Source organism: Vipera berus, assembly GCF_964194415.1.
Source record: "Vipera berus genome assembly, chromosome: 2".
In the NCBI taxonomy this organism is placed as follows: Eukaryota; Metazoa; Chordata; class Lepidosauria; order Squamata; family Viperidae; genus Vipera; species Vipera berus.
Genome location: NC_138203.1, coordinates 109,217,164 through 109,236,720, shown reverse-complemented (window position 1 = coordinate 109,236,720; position 19,557 = coordinate 109,217,164). Strand labels below are relative to the sequence as shown.

Here is a 19,557-nt window from a genome sequence, read left to right as displayed (position 1 = left end):
CTATGAGTGTCAGTAAAAAAATAATTTAATAATAATTTAATTTGTATACCGCCCTTCTCCCGAAGGACTCAGGGCGGTGAACAGGGCAATACATAATACAAAACCGGATACAAAAATTAAAAAGTGATTAAACAACTATGCCCGTAGTAATTAATACATATTAAAAATTAAAACTAATTATAAAAAACCCAACCCCATCCCCTCAGACCAGGCCAGCTTGTTCAAAAAAGAAGGTTTTGAGATCGCGCCGGAAGGAGCGAAGGTCGGGGGCCATCCGGAGCTCGACCGGTAAGTGGTTCCATAGGTCTGGCGCGCCCACAGAGAACACTCTCCCCCTGGGGGCCACCAATTGGCATTCTTTGATTGGAGGCACCCTGAGGAGGCCCTCTGTGGGAGCGCACTGGACGGAGGGAAGTTGACGCCGGCCGCAGGTGTTGCCGTAGGTAATCCGGACCCATGCCATGAAGGGCTTTGTAAGTCATCACTAACACCTTGATGTTTCATTTCTTCATAATTTTTGAAAAAGTCACACCTTTATGAATATTAGTGCAAACATGTTTGAAGGAGGCATTAAATATGAAAAAGTGTATTTAAAAGAATTCAGTCTTCAAAGCCTCATTTATAAATTGGTGCAAAAGAGTAAGGAAAACTTTCAGGACTATTAAAAATAGGCAAAAAGGAAAGGAGTATGGGTTTTATAAAGTAATCCTTATGAAAACCAAAAAACAGGCACGGTGTTGTCATGTGAAATTCTTAACACCAGAATTCTTCCATCTCCTACCTCCTTCCCATGTACAATTTTGATTTGTTTGAATGATTTTGAGTAGCTCTGTCAAAGATTTTTCCCCAAAGTATCTACCTTACTATTTATTTGTTGTTGACAATTGCTCAAAAATAGAAATGACTGTCTGTGCAATCAGAAGGCACTGGCTTACTATGAAACTTATTTATTTCTTAAATATTGAAGTTGACCCGATTTAGAAAAAGATGGAGGGGGTGGCAAGGAGTGTATCAGCCTCAGGGTGAAGCTCTGCTGTTAAGTTGGTATGATTCTTCCCAGGGAGAAAGAAAGATCTAGCAGTTGCTGATACTCAGTCTCAGTTTTTAAGTCCCATTCCAGAACATCACAGCCAATAAAAACATCATTAGAACTTCTTGGTTTTATTTTATTAGTGACTGTACTCAAAGTTTTTTTGCTCTTTGTTGCTAAATATTCAGCATTTTTAGGCTGCTTTGATGGTTTTGAAGGAGCCACCAATTCTGAGTTTATTCTGTATCGCTCCATTTTCTTGCTGTTTCTTGATTGCTTTCATAGTGGTACACAGAAGAGCTTGTGCAATAAATAAAGCAGTCCACAACCATTTAAAATTCCACCGTAGATTAGAACTTGATATGAATAAAAAATAAAAATAGTTGAAAGGCAAAATAAAACAAATTACAATTCATCAAAATTGATAAAAGGAGTTAGTGCATGAACTGGACTGAAGAGAGTCTGCAGAGGTACTTTCATGTTGTCACCTTCCATCCTTGGAAAAGTCACGCCTGACTCCTTTCAAGATTCAAGCTTAGAAGCTTCTGAAACAAAGAACAGCAAGTAGAAATCCTTTAATCCGGTTCTCATGTAACTAAACTTAAATCATGAAGGCAAAATACATGGCTGTACTTGGCTACACTAATATACTTACCTCAGAGCTTCAGGGAATGGGTTGAAAGAAATTGGTTCCCACAAAATAACATTTCTAAACTGAACTCAATTAAACTCAATTAAATTTATTTTTTTAATTGTTTAATTCTCTAAATGTTAATAATATTTAAAAGAAAAAGGGATCCAAAGACTAAAATTAGACCAATTTATTAACAAAAAAACACATTTTTTTTAAAAAAATGAACTTTTGTAATTTAACATTTAATTTTTTAAAAAAAATCTAAATCTTTAAAGTTTTTAAAATTTTAAAAGAAAGAAGGGACCCAAAGTGAGCAACTGAGAATTTATAACTTTTCTATACCCTTTCACAATTACTAAGAGCTGAGAAGGGTTTTTTCTCCCTTTATTCCTTTTGCTTCTTCCCTCTGTGGATTGCAAACTACTGTATATCTTGAAGGCAATTTGATTTGCCTTTGAGCTGTTACATTTAAATTTTACTTCAACATTAGAGAATATTGAAGTATTTTTTCAAGAGTAACCAAATTTGGGAGCAAAGTAAATGTTTTAAAACCAAAGGATGCAGTATTGAAAAAATTGTTTAAAAAAATAAAATCCTGCATTAAACTAAATTTTAAAAGAAGGAAGGAATCATGCATTGGAACTACTCCGAGCATTGGCAAGACTATTTATAAGAAGAAAAACATAGTCATGGGGGAAAAAACACTGTTGTGATTTGCCAAATATGTGCCATGTGTGTGTTCATGCCTAGAGAAGACCCAAATTATATCTGTACTAAATGTAAACTAAATGAATGACCTGAAGAAAAAGTTAAGGGTCTATAGACAAGTCTAGCCACACTGAGACTCAAAACAACAAAATGAGAAACTAAAGGAAAAAGATTGTAAACTGAACACAGTAAGGAACAACTAATTTTCAAAAAGAAAAAAAGAACTCTGGAGATAGACCAATGGCAATATGACACTCACAGGAAAAAATAAAATAATAATAATGTCCCAACCCAGGTCAGGCCAGCCCCGCTGGAGCTAAGCAATCAATTTTATATCCTCTTCTTGTAAGAAAGTGTGCAGACATCTGAAGAAAAGCATCATGAACTGTACAGTGACAGGAATAAAAGTAGACAAGATTTCCCCAAGGAAAAAAATCCATGTAAATCTTTTGAAGTTCCCAAAGCACCAAGGAACTACCAGAGAACTGGAAAAGAGATGATGTGGTTCCAACTTCAAAGGCGGTGGGGGAAATGGATTCAGGAAGCTACAGATCAATCAGCCTGACCACAATACCTGGGAAAATCCTTGAAAAGATAATCAAGCAATGGATTTGCACCTAGAAACAAGTAAAACTATTACTAAAAGCCAACTGGATTTGTTAAAAACAGATCATGCCAGACAAACCTAACTACATTATTTGATAAAGTGACTAAATTAGTGGACAGCAAAATGCTGTGGACATAGTATTTTTAGACTTCAGCAAGGCATTTGACAAAGTAGATCACAATCTACTTCTTGATAAGATAGAAAAATGTGGTATAGACAACATCACTACCAGATGGATTTGTAGATGGTGGATCAACCGTATTCAGTGTATAGTCCTCAATGAAACAACAACTACATGAAGGGAAGCATGCAGTGAAGTTCTCCAAGGTTCTGTCTTAGGGCCAGCATTCTTCAACATGATTTGAATGAGGGGATAGAAGGAGAACTCATCAAATTTGCAGACAACATGAAGCTGGCAGAAACAGGAAATACCCTATAAGATAGGCTCAAGATCCAGAAAGATCTTGACAGATTTGAACACTGGGGCCTATCCAACAAAATGCAATTCAGTGGCAAGAAAAGTAAAATTTTACACTTAGGCAAGAAAGATCAAATGCACAGGTATAGAATAGCTAGCATGTGGCTCAACAGCAGCAACTATGAAAGGGATCGTGGACAACCACTTAAGTATGAATTAACATTCTGCTGCAACTGCCAGTAAAGCCAGTGCAATCCTAGGCTGCATTAACAGAGGAATAGTATCATAATCACTTGAAGTGTTAGTACCAGAATATACTGCCTTGGTGAGGCCACACTTGGAATAATGCATCCAGTTCTGATTGCCACAATACAAAAAAAAAGACACTGAGACTCTAGAAAGAGTGCAGAGAAGAGCAACAAAGAATTAGGGGTCTGAAAGCCAAAACATATCATGAACAGTTGCAGTAACTGAGAATCTCTAGTCTAACAAAAAGAAGGATTGGGGCAACATGATAGGCAGTGGATAGGGGCAGTGCAGAAGTGGCAACACAGAGCCACTGACCAATGAGGCATCTGGGAACAGCGTAGAGGCGGTGGGCAGTGGCAGCAGTGGACTGGGAGGCCTACAGGCAGTGGCGAGGCAGCACAACAGAGGCAACAGAGCAGTGGAGGACCCGACTGGCAGTTTGAGAGAACCAGGCTGCATGTCAGAGACAGAGCAACAGCTGGAGATGGAGTGATGGAGCGACGGAGTGACGGATGGCAGCAGTTGGTGGCAAAGCCAAAGCTTTTAGCTTCAATTCTGGGAGTTGAAGTCCATGAGTCATAAAAGAGCCAAGGTTGCCTACCCCTGGGCTAGACAATCACTTGTCTGAGATGGTATAGGTCCTCCTGCTTGAGCGGGGGGCTGGACCAAAAGACCTCCAAGGTCACTTCCAGCTCTATTCTATTCTATTTGATAGCAGTCTTCCAATATTTGAGAAGCTGTCACAAAGAAGAGGGGAATAACCTTTTCTTCAAAATACCTGAGGGCAAGACAAGATGGAAGCTAATCTGGGAAATATCCAGTCAGGGAGAACAATTAATCGGTACATTGGCTTGCCTCCAGTAGTTGTGGATGCTCCATCACTGGAAGTTTTTAAGAAGAAATTGGACAGTAATTTGTCTGGAATGGTATAGGATCTCCTGCTTGGATTAGATGACCTCCAACATCCCTTCCAACTCTATCATTCTATATTCTGTATTCATTCTCTTTTCTGTTGTGCTTTAATGGGCAGTGATGCAACATTCCTCACCTTCACTTTCTTCCTTTTTTTCCACACTCTCCAATTCAGATTTAGTAAGTGACTTTCTTTCTTCTTCTGGCAACTCAGAACTCTCTATCAAACAGGAAAAGCAAAAAGAAAAATGCAACCATTTGAAACTCTAATCATACTTATTAATCACCTGCCTTTTGGATTGTCTTATTCCCTGAGGTTAGATTGGTTCCTATCCTTCTGACCTTCCATAAAAGTTCTCAAGACCTGGCTCTGCCAGAGGTCTTGGGGATCCAACAGGGGAAGCATCACACTGAAAGTGGTTGGTGAATTAAGAGGCAATCCCATCTCCTCCCTGCTACTCCTGAACCCTCCCTCCCCATCTTTTAACTATAATTTTATTTTTAGCATAATTTCCATTTTTATTGTTTTAGAACTATTTATCTTTTATGATTTTAATGTAAGCCCCTGCAGTTGCTTCAAAATGAATGGATGGCAAATAAATTTAATAAATTAAAACACATTTATCTTTTTGTAGCAATTTATCAAACAGAGCCAATGAACCAACAATCCTTTGCATTATTTACTGAAAAATATTGATGTGTAAAAGGCTGCTCGGGTTAACAGAGACACATATTATACCTGCAGAAAACCAGATGTAAGCTCTTACTTGTGAGGTTGGGCTTAAGTGTCATGTTGAATTTATGATACTTCTGGTGGTAAACTATATGTAGAGAATAAGAAAGACAACTTTGACAGAAAAATACAAGAATTGCTACCTAATCAAAGAGGGCTGAAATAGTATTTAAGTTCCCAGGAGCAAGATAATATTCAGAAATGATTCAGGCACATACCTCACTGATCATTGGCATGTAAAAAGGTTGGGAGATACAGCACAAACAGATCTGTAAAATTCTGTTACTATAGCCAATATCAATAAAAGTAGTCCTAGTTTTCTTGTAGAGTTGATTTTCCAAACTGGTTTACCTAGTGGAGCTGATACTATGTCTCTGCTTGAGTTGCTGGATCTCATGACTCTCTACTAGACTGATCAATTTCATGTGCTAGGAGACTTGAACTTATGCTGGGGTACAGGCATGATATGAAGCCACCTGTTATACCTGGTTACAGTCTTTAAACAGATGAGATCCAAAAGTGAGCATCACTGATGTTAGTCTTTGTTAGATAATTATCTGCAACCTATACAGGATCCACTGAGTTAATCTGCCTCTCATATCTTATGGATTTGCTCAATTTCTAGAGGATGCTTGAGAGTTTCCCAAGGACTTGATGGGCAGTTGTGTTGATCTCCTAACTGCGTAGTCTTTCCCTGTACAGGTAGTCCTTGCTTAGCAACTAGCAATTTGGTTAAGTAAAGCAGTCACTAAGTGAAACCACAACTATGTTTATGATCTTACTTTACTGGTCTGCAAAAGTTGTAAATGTGAGAATTGGTCACAAAGTTACTTTTTCATCACCTGATACAGTCACTAAACAAGGACCACGTGTACAGCAACTGCTTGATGGGAAACTGCCTTGGTATACTCAAGAGTTCTTGAAGATGAAGATTCTGTAGCAATGCTGATGGACAATAATGGGTGAATATGACCAAATATGGGTACAACTAAGGTTCAACCTTACACAGCAAGAATCAGAGCTTGTTTATGCCAGATTACTACCCAGTAGCCTTCTCAAAGATGACCTGGACTCTTTTAGGAAAAGATGGAACAAAATATTGGTTATTCTGATAAAGTTGCAAAACATCTAAAGGATAAAATCCTTTACATTCACTTGGAGCAGGACATTGACTGGGCAAGTCCAATAATGATGCAGAAGCAAAGTTTGTGGTGTTATGAGGGATCAGTCTGAACACAATGACTATGAAGCCAAAAAGGTTCACTTTGATACCTGTGGAAATGGCAAGGTTGTCTGGGGAAAGTGGTTCATAGATTCTTGGGAAACAGAGTGATACATCATCCTTGAAGAAGACACGGATTTCTCCCCCTTCTCAAAAAAATATATATTACAGGTAGTCCTCACTTAATGACTAGTTCCTTAGTGTTATGTTCGAAATGACGAGCGTTGACAGCGAGGTTTAACAAGAACGTTTATTGAATGCACAATGGTCAACTGGCGCTGTGACCGTTAAACCCTATATTTATATGCCAAACCAACTTGAACAATAACCAATCCCCAGCCTGGAATCTCCCGCCGAGAATACAACAACCAATCCCAGTACCAGGTTTTCCCGCCTAAGGAAAACCACTCCCCTTTAACTACTGACACAACACCCCTTCCCCCCCAGATAAATGTTATTATTTGACATAGTCCTTCAAGTAACTAGGAGGCTTATGAACCCTGGCTGGGTATCTGCCAGATGTGGTTTCAGCAGATGTGCTATCAGCTTCGTTATTTGTTTCCCCTCCGGGCCCAGCTGTTTGTACCGGTGTATCTATTGATGCAGCACTTGTGGGTTGTTGGGTTACTATTAATGGCCCCGACATTGGTGTAGAGCTACTCTGAGGGAATAATTCCACCCTGGTTTGTATTCCTACCCCCTCCCCACCTAGTGCTGCGCTTGCCTGGTCTAGTCTGTTCATATTGTTGTGTGTTGTAACAATCCTATCACTATTGGCCTGCACAATTTCAGGAGACCTTTTCCTTAACTGATCGATGTGTCTCCTAATCAGCCGATCCCCTTCCCCCTCTATAATGTAAGATAACGGCCCAGTTTTGTCAATAACTACCCCTTGTGACCATTTATCCCCCTGTCCATAGTTCCTGGCCCATACTAAGTCTCCAATATTGAGAGACCTGGTCGGACTGTCCAGTTCAGGTTCCACAGGAAGTCTGTCAGGGTGTAGTCTGTCTAGTTTGGTGGTTAAACGTCTGCCCCACCTCATTTCAGCTGGACTTTCCCCTGTGGCCGTGCAGGGTGTTGTATGTTGGGCCAACAGGAACTGAGCCAGTCTCTGGTGCCAATTGCCGTGGATGATTCTTTTCAACGCGTCTTTTGTTGTTCTGACATTTCGTTCAGCCAAACCGTTGGAGGAGGGGTGGAAGGGTGCCGACGTCGCATGCCTAATCCAATTGGCCTTGAGGAAATCCTGAAATTCATTAGACGTGAATTGGGGCCCATTGTCAGAGACAATTACGTCAGGTAACCCATGGGTGGCAAAGAGTCCCCTCAAAACCTGTATTGTTTTTGTGGAAGTCATGGACTTGACAGGCACGACCTCCAACCACCGGGAGTAACTATCCACAACAACCAGGAATGTAAGACCCTGGAAGGGACCTGCAAAATCAATATGAATGCGGGACCATGGATTTCTAGCCACCTCCCACTTGTGTACCGGTTTGTGTGATTGTTCAGGCCTAGACCGCTGACACTGATAACACCCAGCTATTCTTTCCTCAATTGCCGTGTCTAACCCAGGCCACCACAAATGACTCCTGGCCAGAGCTTTCATACGGACAATCCCAGGGTGCCCTTCGTGCAGTTCCTCAATAACTGTGTTCCTAAGACTTTCTGGAATAACAACCCTATTTCCCCACAGTATGCATCCCAGGTGTGATGACAATTCGTCCTTCCTCCTGAAATAATGCGTGAATTTGGGGTCAGGATTTTTATTAGGCCAACCACCTTGTACCCACGCTGCAATTCTGCTAAGGATGTGGTCTTTATTAGTGGCTGCTGCAATGTCTTTAGCTGTCAATGGGCATTCAGTGATTTCATGTAAGGACAGGATTTGCCCCACTGGTGCTGGGTCAGGCCCCGTATCTGCTAGAGGTAATCTACTGAGGGCATCAGCATGCCCCATCTCCTTCCCAGGCCTGTGTTTAATGGAGAATGTGTATGCTGATAAGAAAATAGACCATCTTAGCATCCTAGGGGACATGATTTGGGGTGTCTGTTTGTCTGTGGTGAACAAGCCTAGCAGGGGTTTATGGTCTGTGTATATCGTGAATTCCCTACCATAAAGGTAATCATGGAATTTTTTAACACCAGCCACTATGGCTAATGCTTCTCTGTCAATTTGTGCATAATTCCGTTCAGCTTTGGTTAGGGTTCTGGAATAGTATGCGATTGGCCTCTGTTGTCCCTGGTCATCTGTGTGGCTTATGACTGCTCCCACTCCATAAGGTGAGGCGTCACATGCTAGATAGATTGGCTTGTTTTCAATAAAGTGAGTAACCGTGGACTGGCTAGACAATATGTCCTTCAAAGTTTGGAAACTGATTTTGTGTTTTTCTTGCCACTGCCAAGGGGTCTTCCTGTCTAACAGCCTGTGTAAGGGTTCAGCAATAGCTGCTTTATGAGGCAAGAAAGCGTGATAGAAATTTATTAATCCAAGGAAAGCTTGTAATTCCGCCTTATTCTTGGGTTCAGGTGCTAATTTAATTGCTTTAATTTTTCCTTCTGTGGGGTGTATGTCCTGAGCATCCACTCTGAATCCTAAAAATTCAGTGGATTTTACACCTATAAAACATTTTTCCCTTTTTAACTTAAGCCCTGCAGCTCTAAATTTCCCCAGTACCTGTTCCAGCCTGTCAGCTAAGATTTCCTCAGTTTTTCCAGCAATCAGGACATCATCGAAGTAAGGGCATACACCTGGTATGCCCTTTAAGGTCCTCTCCATCACCTCTTGGAAGATGCCTGGAGCTGCAGCAATGCCGAATTGAAGTCTGTGAACTCGGAATGCCCCCTTGTGGGTAACTATCGGCGGCTTCCTTAGACACAGTAAGTTGCAAATATGCCTGCGCCAAGTCAAGCTTGGCAAAGATGGCGCCGTCCTGGATCGTCGCGAGGACCTGCTTTACCGTCGGAACCGGGTAAGCATGCTTTTTCATTGCTAAGTTTAGAGTAGCCTTATAGTCGGCACAAATCCTCACATCCCCGTTTGGTTTAAGGGGTGTGACGATTGGTGTCTCCCAGAGGCCTCCTTCTACAGGTTCCAGCACGCCCTGGCCTACTAGCTTATCTAGTTCGGCCTCGATTTTTTGTTTAAGGGCAAAAGGCACCCTCTGGGCCTTAAGCCTGATGGGCTTAACTGCTGGATCTAAATTAAAATTAATGGGGGGTCCTTTGTATCTACCTAACGACCCATCAAATACGTCTGCGAAATCATCGCAGACAGATTTGAGGGTCTTACTGTGTAAAGTATTAATTCCCCCTACCCAGATTCCGAGGGCTGAGAACCAATTGAGGCCTACTAAGCTGGTTCTCTGGCCTTCGGTGACCAAAAGATCTAAAGGGCCTCTGAACCCTTTGTATTTAACTTTGACTGTGGCCTTGCCCTTTATTTTTATAGGGGTTTTTTGGAAATCTGCTAACTGAATTCGGGTCGGTTTTAGGGGAATTCTACGGCCGCTTTTGTTTTCTAAGAATTTTAGGGTATCGCTCGATATTATTGATACTGAAGCCCCCGAATCTACTTCCATCTTGCAGGGGATGCCCTGCAGTTGGACTTCTATTTTTAATTTAGGCCTCAGTATGTGGTTGATCCTGGGGTTCCCTACATGGTTGACTCCCACCCCCTCCCCGTGGTGGGAAGTGCATGCCTTAGGTTTGGGGGTCTCTCTGCCACTACAATTGGGGGTTACCTTACCTTCGGGCCATGCATCGATTTCGTGGAGACGGTTGTCGCGCAGTCGGCTACGGCAAATGGCCTGGATGTGGCCCGTTTTTCCGCACATTCTGCATTTAGCGGTGCGGAATTGGCAGGTTGCTCGGGGGTGGTTGCCACCACAGCTCCCGCATCTTGCTTCTGGGTCGCGTGGTCTGGTCTGGCTGTCCCTCAGGGATCTTTGTTGTAAAGGAGGTTGCTGTCTTCTTCTGTGGTCGGAGCCATCTGTTCGTGGGGGTCTCGCCGCCGTCTTCCCGAACCTACGGGCGATTTTGTCAACGTCTGCTTCCCACTGGTAATCCACCTCCCCACCGTCCACATGGCTCTCCAAATTAATTTCAGCTGAGTTGCCCATGCTGTTGTGGGGGGGGGTCTCGTCTTCCTGTTGACTCGTACGTTAGTAGTTCGTCTAAGACTTCTTGTAGGTTTCCAGTGGGCTTTGCGATTATCCTGTTTTGTAAATGTTCGTCTCGCAGCCCCAAAACCACTCTGTCGCGGATTCGAATTTTGAGATTGTCATATTTGCAGCGCAGGGCCACTTCTCTGACTGCAGCCACGAACTTTGTTATCGACTCGCCTGGTCTTTGATTCCGTTTTTCGAATATCCTTCTCCAATATAGCTCCGACCTCTTTGGGGTAAAATGGACTTTTAGTTTGGCCAGCAGGTCAGCGTAAGACACAGTGGAGACCGGCAATGGTTGGCACAGACCAACGGCGACCCGGTAAACCGGTGTGCCACTGATGGTGAGAAGAGCAGCCGCTTTCTTCCTGTCGTCAGTTATGCCGTTTACCAGCATAAATCCTTCTACTTGGCCCACATACTCTTCCCAATCTTCGGGGTAATTCGGGTCGAATTCCTTCAGGGAACCGACTTGTGCCATTTTGTTCATTGTCGTCGCGACGATCTGCTTTCGGTTGACTGCGATTCAATTTTCCCGCTTCACGCACTGCTGGCTTCCCGCCGCTCCTTCGCTGTTCCATCGTCAGATCCCACCTTCGTCGCCACTTGTTATGTTCGAAATGACGAGCGTTGACAGCGAGGTTTAACAAGAACGTTTATTTTTTTTATTTTTTTAAAAAAGTTTTACAATACATTTTGACTTTAATCCCCCCCTCCCCCACCCCCACCCAACCCTCCCTATCCCTTCCCCCCATTCCCTCCTCCCCCCCCGACTTCCCAGAGCTAAATACAGGGTATAAAATAAAAAAACAAACATAAGCACCCCTATGTTATCAGCAATAAACTATTAGTTCTATCTCCCTCTAGCTCATGTAAAATGAATACAAACAATATTAATATTACAAATAAAGTAAAAAAGAAAAAGAGAAAAACAGAAAAGAGCTTTACTCAGAATAGATTTTCTTAATCCCAGTCCTTATTCATATTAATTTCAAAAAAAAAAAAAGAAATAAACAAATTCTCAGTTACGCACCAAAAGCGCCTATCTATTAACCTTAATAATCTCCAACCAAACTAAACCATAATCAAAAATAATTCTTGCATGTATCACACCAAATGTCTCGCAGTTCCAAATCATCCTTGAGTTCAAATAAAAAGAGTAAAAAAAAAAAAGGTTTAAGCAGTCTGTAAGACAACTTGTTGTTAATTAGGAGCTTGCATACCCATTCTTAGTTCAACACATACTTTTAGTCCATAACCCTAATATACTTTTCTAACAAGCAAATAACATCCATCTTAAATTGTGTTAAATATTAAAAAAAAAACTTTCTTTCTCCTCTATGATAAATTTAATCCATTAAGATACTAATTTAAAAATTTAATCAGCAATCTTAACGCCCCAAAACTTTTGGAGCACGTCTGTCATGACCCCCAAAACTTCTTTGGACCGCGCCCCTCCCACATCTTCACTGTAAATACACTTTGGAGATTCCATAACTATCTGCTGGTCTTGCTCTTGCTCTCGTCTCGCTCTTCTTAGGGCGGCACGCGTCTTCCTCTGGCCTCCTGCAACATCCGATGAAACTGTATCTTGATCCCCTCCAACACCATTGTCCTCTATCTGTCTATCTGCAACATCTTGAAGCTTTCCCTCGCCGTATCCCTTTACAGCTTCCAAAAATGATAGGGGGGTTGCTTTTAACACATTGCTATAAAAATCACGTGCCTGGGCCACAGTAACCAGACGATGTCTTTTACCTTCATGCGTCACCACCAGTCCAACTGGAATCTCCCATCTAAACTTAATATCACATTTCTTAAGTTCCTGTACTAGAAATGCAAAATCTTTCCTTCTCCTTAAAATATTCGGAGGAATCTCTTTTAAAACCAAGACTTCTTGCTCAGCCACTACCAGTTTAGTATCATAAGCAGCTTGAATGACTTCATCTCTAATTACTCTCTTTGTAAAATAGACCACCACATCTCTGGGTAACTTCCTCTGTCTTGCAATCCATGAATTTACACGAAAAATTTTGTCCATATTTCCCTCAATTTCAGATGCTGGCTGGCCCAATACCCCTTCCAGAGCCTCAGAAATCAGCTGCTTTAAATCTTCTTTACAGTTCTCCTTTAAACCCCTGATTCTAATAGCATACTGCATCTGATGATACTGAGCAAGGCTCAATTCTCCGTCCATTTTATCCCTTATATTTTCATTTTCTAATACCTTTGCTTCTAATATAGAGTTCTTTTGACTGAGATCCTTCACTTTTACATCCAGCTGTTGCACACATTCAGCTACAGATTCAATCATAGACAACATGTCCACCCTCATTGCTCTAAACTTCTCTTCCATCTTCTTCTCCAGTTTCTCCTCCAACTTTTTCAGCTTTTCATCCATCATGTCAGACATCAATTGTGAATGCTTTCCAAGAGCGTCTTGTAAATCCTTAAGCGTCAATGCCGGAGGAGGTGCAGGAGGAAGCAAAGCTTGCAATGAGGTCTGTTGCACCAGGGAAGACCCCGCACTCCGAAGAGCCTTAGAAGTTTTAGCCGCCATCTTCCCCCACTTTCACTTATTGCGCACTTTCACTTTAAAGCTATAAAATCCATTGAGCTAGAGAGTAAAGATAAGAGTCCACATCACCTTGACCACCTGTACCGCTCTGCCTGCATCTTGATAATCAAAAGTATTTCCTTTTGGCAGGGGTGGTTGCTAACGCCTGGCTCTGCTCCATAAATCCCGGAGCAGGGGCGCTGCACAGCTCGGAGCAACCCAGGCTTCGTGGGGGCTCAATCCTTCAGCCGCCCAAACTCTCAGCTCAGGCGGCCCCGGAGAGCTCAACCCCTACCTGGGGCCTCACCCCCTCCTCTTCTCCCGAGGAGGGGGCTTCAAATCCATCTAAACAGCTGATCGGCGCTGTTTACGATGGAAAAACACAGCTGCGGAGCGGGCAGCCCGAAAACGGCTGTCTTCGGCGTCGCGTCGCCACCGGAAGCCAACAAGAACGTTTATTGAATGCACAATGGTCAACTGGCGCTGTGACCGTTAAACCTTATATTTATATGCCAAACCAACTTGAACAATAACCAATCCCCAGCCTGGAATCTCCCGCCGAGAATACAACAACCAATCCCAGTACCAGGTTTTCCCGCCTAAGGAAAACCACTCCCCTTTAACTACTGACACAACACTTAGTGACCAGTCAAAGTTAAAACAGATTCCTCCCCCCAAAAAATGACCCAATTTCAATTTACTGAGGGTCACACCTTCCCTGTGATCATATGATCACATTTTGAGCACTTGACAACTTTATGGCCATTTGTAGTATCTTGCAATTGCGTGCCTGTGATTTTTGCCATTTTTTTCACTGTTTTCCAGTGTATACTTTCAATTTGCAGCAAAAAACCCCCACTTATAGGATAAAATGGATTTGCTTAATGATCACCACCAAAAAGTTCTTAAAATCAGACATGGGGGCTTCTGGTTTGCGTGCACAGTGTTTTCGGATGCGCAGAGGGAGCTCCCTCCCTGCCGGCCGATATTTCTTCATTGGAGGACCCTGAAAAGTGTTGAAAGTCGCCCTGGAGGGGCGACCACCACAAGGAAGCCCTCCTGTGATCATGGAAGGGTGTCAGCCCTCCGCTTGAATCCGGAGCAGCTCCTTTTGGCCCGAAGAAGAAGAGACTGGCCATCAACATGGCCGATCATTAAGCCATTCCCTGCCAAAAGCCAAAAGCACCATCTAGCACAACGAAGCAATCTGGAGGACCTCTCCTTTCTTATCCCCCTAACTGCCTGCCTGTGGGACTTTTCTGAAAATTTCCTCCCCCCCCTTTTTTTGAAAAAACAGCTTTTGTATACTTGGGGGAATAACATTTTAAGCCTTAAAGCGAAGGGAAAAAAACCCACACCATCTGATTAAGCAAAGAAACTAAGCAATCTCACTCCTACCTATTAAAAAGCTCAAAGTTTTGTGGGGATCTACTACCCTATTTTCTGTTTAAGATGTGAACTAAGGGGAAAAGAATGGACTAATTACATAAAAGCTTTATATTAATTTGAAAAAAAAAGAATTTTACAACTTATTTATATGCTACTGATGACATCCTGTGGCTAAACCTGGAATTGCAAGTAAACCTTTTTCTTATTCTGACAGCTGACTGAATAACAGAGTTGTCCTTGATATTATCTTCAAAGACAAGTGTGGGAACACCTGGCACTGAAAACAACTTTTAGGAGCATAGGAGGTGGAAAATTACTGACTTCTATTAAAATAGCCTCCATAGAAGACTTAGCTGTAAACACTAACGAAATGGATGACTATATCCCACCACTTAACTACAAATTGATTTTGGACATAATCTTGGCTATAACTGAGCAAATTAAAGCCAAATTGCATGATAAACCTGACAACTCAAAGCCACCAGATCAAACTTTGATCTTAAATGATGAACTGACAACCCAAAAACAAATAGAAGAACTGGAAATTAACACTGAAATAGGAGACTTCAAACAGTAAGAAACAGAGAACTTTGAAGTCTAAACTCCAACTTTAACTACAAAACTTACAGTTCAAAAAACAACAACACCTGAAGAAAGCAACATTAAGAGCGAAGATATCAAAGGCCTTCAAATACAGTATGTTGAGGATTTAGCTAATCAAACAATAACAACATTAGCTACTACGTTCTACCTAACCCAGATGGAAATGGAACAAGAATTACATCAAACATCAAAAACTGAGCTATTAAAGCAATATTTCAATGATTATAAAGGGGACATTAGCTTGGCAAAACTATCATTTGGATGGTCTCCGTGGATTCAAATAAGAGGTGGAGGAAGAAAGGGAGACACATCTGAGAATTTAAAGACACTAAGATTGCCTGATTGCCACAAAAGGAAGGCGAGAGTTAGATTTAAAGATTTAGACTTGTCCTTTTTTGGGGATTTGTAAGGACATAATTTAAAAAATCTTTTCTGATGGACTAAGGGGAATCTTTAAAAAAATATAAACTGATTTCATATTTAGGTTTTAGATTTTTAAAGGAAAACAAAATTAAGCTTTTAGAATAAAACTTTGAATTATACTATAGAATTTAGAATCTTATAATATAAGATAGTATTTTAATAAGTGTTGAATGGTTAAGACAAAAAATAGTTTCTAACAATTGATGATTTGTTAAGATGAAAACTAGAATTTACTGTTAAATCATAAGAACGATTTGTAATGAACAATGCAAGTTTTGTAGACAAAAGAATTATTCTTTACTGAAATAGGGAATTGTAGGTTACCCAAAAAGTAAGCTTTCTTCTGTATATTATAGGCCACTTTAGAGTATTTTTTTGCAATTAGGTAAAACTTAAAAACAGGATTTTGATATGTATTAGTCTAATTACATTGAAAACTTTCTTGATTGATTATGTCATATCTAGAAATGTACTAACTTGATCACTTTGACTATGTGAAAACTAAGGGAATCAGAGAGGGAATCTTTATTGATGCAACCTGAACTATTTACAAACAACTTGTTATTTGTTACTTTTCACTACCCAACCACCATATTGTTTCACAAATATATGTATATGTAAATATTGAAAAACCAATAAAACTTGAATAAAAAAAAATCAGGCATGGTTACATTGGTGACCTGCTTAATGACCACAACAACTAATCACCATAATTTTCAGCTCAATTACAGTTGTAAATCAAAAACTATCTGTACTTGAGCCAATTATTTTGGACCCTGGTCTCTCTCCAATCTTTCATTTTTAGGGGAGGTTGTTCAAATAGTGGTGTGCAGTTTGATTAATTAAGATTCAATCATTTTAGAAGATGCTTAGAACCCACCAATACACTAACAAATGAAAGTAAAAAAGCAAACATTTCAAAAGAAACTCAAAAGCATGTTTATGCAGGGGGAGGTTATTATACAAATGCAACAACATTATTACCTTCCTTATAATTTCCTCTTACATTCTTTACTTCAGATTGTGATTCATTAAGATTCTTTCTTTCTTTCCTTTTTTTCAGATAGTTCTCTACTAGAAAACAAAAGGAGCCAATTTAGAATAAACCATTAAATAGCATTTATTAAAGAGACTCCTGATGATAAAATACAGTAAATTCACTTTTAATGTTGATGTTCACGTGTTTCAAAAATTAACACAGAGATGTATCTGGGGAGGTGTAACTGGGGAGAGACAGTCACCCCCAGCCCTTGTAGGGCTTTATAGGGTATTGCCAACACCTTAATTGAACTCAAAAACAAACTGGCAGTCAGTGCAGCTCACAAAGCAGGGATGTAATGTGTACTGATCAAGGATTGCACACAACTGTCACCGCCACTACATTTTGCACCAGTTGTAGCTTCTGGATGCTCTTAAAGATCAGTTCCATATGGCATGCCTTTCAATAATCTATTCTGGAGGTGAACAGGGCATGAGTGACTTAGAACCTCTTCATCTAGGAATGGGTGCAACTGACACCCATTTATGACACTCGTAAAGTCAAGGAAATAATCAGTCTACTAATAAAAGAAGATGGCAAGGAAGTGATGGGCAGCAAAGAGAAAGTTGAGCTGCTTAGTTCATCTTTGTATTTGTCTTCACACAAAAAGAAAAAGTAACCCAACCTACCAAAAACAGAACTGTAAAAGCCAAGAGATCATGCCAATCAAATCTTATTTCATTCTTTAACTAAGTAAATTAGTGGACCAGCAAAATGCTGTGGATTTCAGTAAGGCATTTGGCAAAGTAGACTTCTTGGTAAGATAGAAAAATATGGGACAAACAGTATCACTACCAGATGGATTTGTAACTGGCTGACAAACCGCACTCAACATGTATTCCTTGAGGTAACTACATTTTCATAGAGGGAAGTAGTAGTGGAGTACCCCAAGGCTCTGTCTTAGACCCAATACTCTTCAATATCTTCATAATTGATTTAGAGGGAATAGAAGGGGAACTCATGAAATTTGCAGACAACAGCAAGCTAGAAGGAATATCCAATAACCCAGAAAATAGGCTCAAGTTCCAAAAGGATCTTGAACACTGAGCCCAGTGTAATAAAATGAAATTCAATGGAGAGAAAAGTAATTTTTTACATGTAGGCAAGAAAAACCTACATGTATAATTGGTGGAACCTGGCAACTGCGAGAGAGATCTTGAAGTGCTAGTGGTAAAAGGTTTCACCTATCCAATCATGTCTGATTCTAGGGCATGGTGCTCATATCCATTTCTTGGCCAAGAGAGACAGAATTGTCCAGAAACATTTTCATGTTCATGAGGCCAGCATGGCTACATGTCAAAGGCACATGGAACAGTTACCTTCCCACCGAAGTGGTACCTAGTAATCTATTTGCATTTGCATGGTTTTGAACTGTTAGCTGGGCAGGAACAGGAGCTCATCTCATTCCATCTCTTGAACCCAGGCTACCACCTTACCAACCGATAAGCTCAGTGTCATTAACCGCTGAACCATAGAAAATCACTTAAATATGAGCCAGCAATATGCTGCAGCTGCCAAAAAAGCCAACACAATCCTAAGCTGCATTAACAAGAGGGATAGAATCAAAATCATTTGAAATGTTAGTACTGTTTTATAATGTCTTGGTAAGACTACACTTAGAATACTACATACAGCTTTGGTCACCACAAAATAAAAAAGATGTTGAAAGTCTGGAAAGAGTGTAGAGAAGAGCAACAAAGATGATTATGGGGTTAGAGGCTAAAACATATGAAGAATGATTATAGGAATTGGGTATGTCTAGTCTAGTAAAAAGAAGGAGTAGGCGTGACATGATAGTAGGGTTTCAATATTTGAGGGGCTGCTACAAAGAAGAGGGTGTCAACCTATTTTCCAAAGCACCAGAAGGTAAGACAAGAAGCAATGGTTGGAAACTAATCAAGGAAAGAAGCTGCAGTGTATGCCTCCCAGCATACACAAAGGGACAGCACAGCAGGAGGCTGATGGTGCAGATCAGCAGAGGGGTTGGACAGCTCCGGGCATTAACTGCTCACTCAGGATAAGCCTAATGAGTTAAGCTGTTGACAGCCCCAGGCATGGTCAGCCTGGTGGGAAGCCAGGATCTACACCCATTGTCACCTGCATTGGCAGGAAGCCCAGGTTTGAACTGATTGGATGCCATCCACCTGGGCAGGTACAAATAGACGCCAGGCTTCCCTGTTTCCCCAGTTCGTTCTGTTCAGAATAAACTCATCTCTACCCCAGCTCTGTGTCCGTCTCTATGTGAAGCACGCGACTTTACAGAAGCAATCTAGAACCACGGAGAAATTTCCTGTCTGTGAGAACAATCAACCAGTGGCTTGCCTCCAGAAGTTGTGGGTGCTCCATCTCTGGAGGTTTTTAAGAAGAGAGTGGACAGCCATTTGTCTGGAATTGTATAGGCTTTCCTGCTTGTGCAGAGGGTTGGGCTCGAAGATCTCCAAGGTCCGTTTCAACTCTGTTATTCTGTTATTCTGACACACGACCTGAAATTGTGTAAAAGGCCTCTTAGCTACAGCTACCACCTGCTCATTGAACAGAAGGACCTCCCCAGTGGTGTACCGGGTCTGTTTGTGGCAGATAGACTAAAGAAGGCAAGTTCTCAAAACTTGATAGTCCCCAAACACATGTAATGTCTTGTTAAGGTTGAACTGAAGCCAAAAAATATGGGAACTCAGAGGTTTGTTTCCAATTCTCATGATTAGCATACACTCTTAAACATTTCAGGTTCCTTTTCATTGGAACATGGTGTACATGGAAAGATGAGTTTTCCTGAATCAAAAAAATGCTATGTGAGACTTTCAAGATTTTTTCACTGCAATACTCTGACTGACACCTGCCCATTTTAAACACATGGGTACTTGCAC

General features: G+C 41.1%; 1 protein-coding gene across 3 annotated transcripts in view; it reads right to left on the bottom strand.

Annotated features, from left to right (window-relative positions):
- Positions 1 to 1,145: 1,145 nt before the first annotated feature.
- The window catches only part of CD58 (CD58 molecule), a 46,322-nt gene continuing 27,910 nt past the window's right edge, over positions 1,146 to 19,557 (bottom strand). The window contains exons 1-4 of one of the 3 annotated variants that reach the window (XR_014024942.1): positions 19,016 to 19,450; positions 16,639 to 16,728; positions 4,695 to 4,778; positions 1,146 to 1,575 (exon numbers count right to left, since the gene is read on the bottom strand). Coding sequence is in view for 2 of the 3 variants with exons in the window: in XM_081316276.1 (XP_081172402.1) it covers positions 1,553 to 1,575; positions 4,695 to 4,778; positions 5,326 to 5,379; positions 16,639 to 16,728 (251 nt within the window). In the remaining variant the exon portion in view is untranslated. Of the gene's footprint in view, positions 1,576 to 4,694; positions 4,779 to 5,325; positions 5,380 to 16,638; positions 16,729 to 19,015; positions 19,451 to 19,557 lie in introns of those variants that run through there. The other 2 variants (XM_081316276.1, XM_081316277.1) reach the window with 2 other exon arrangements.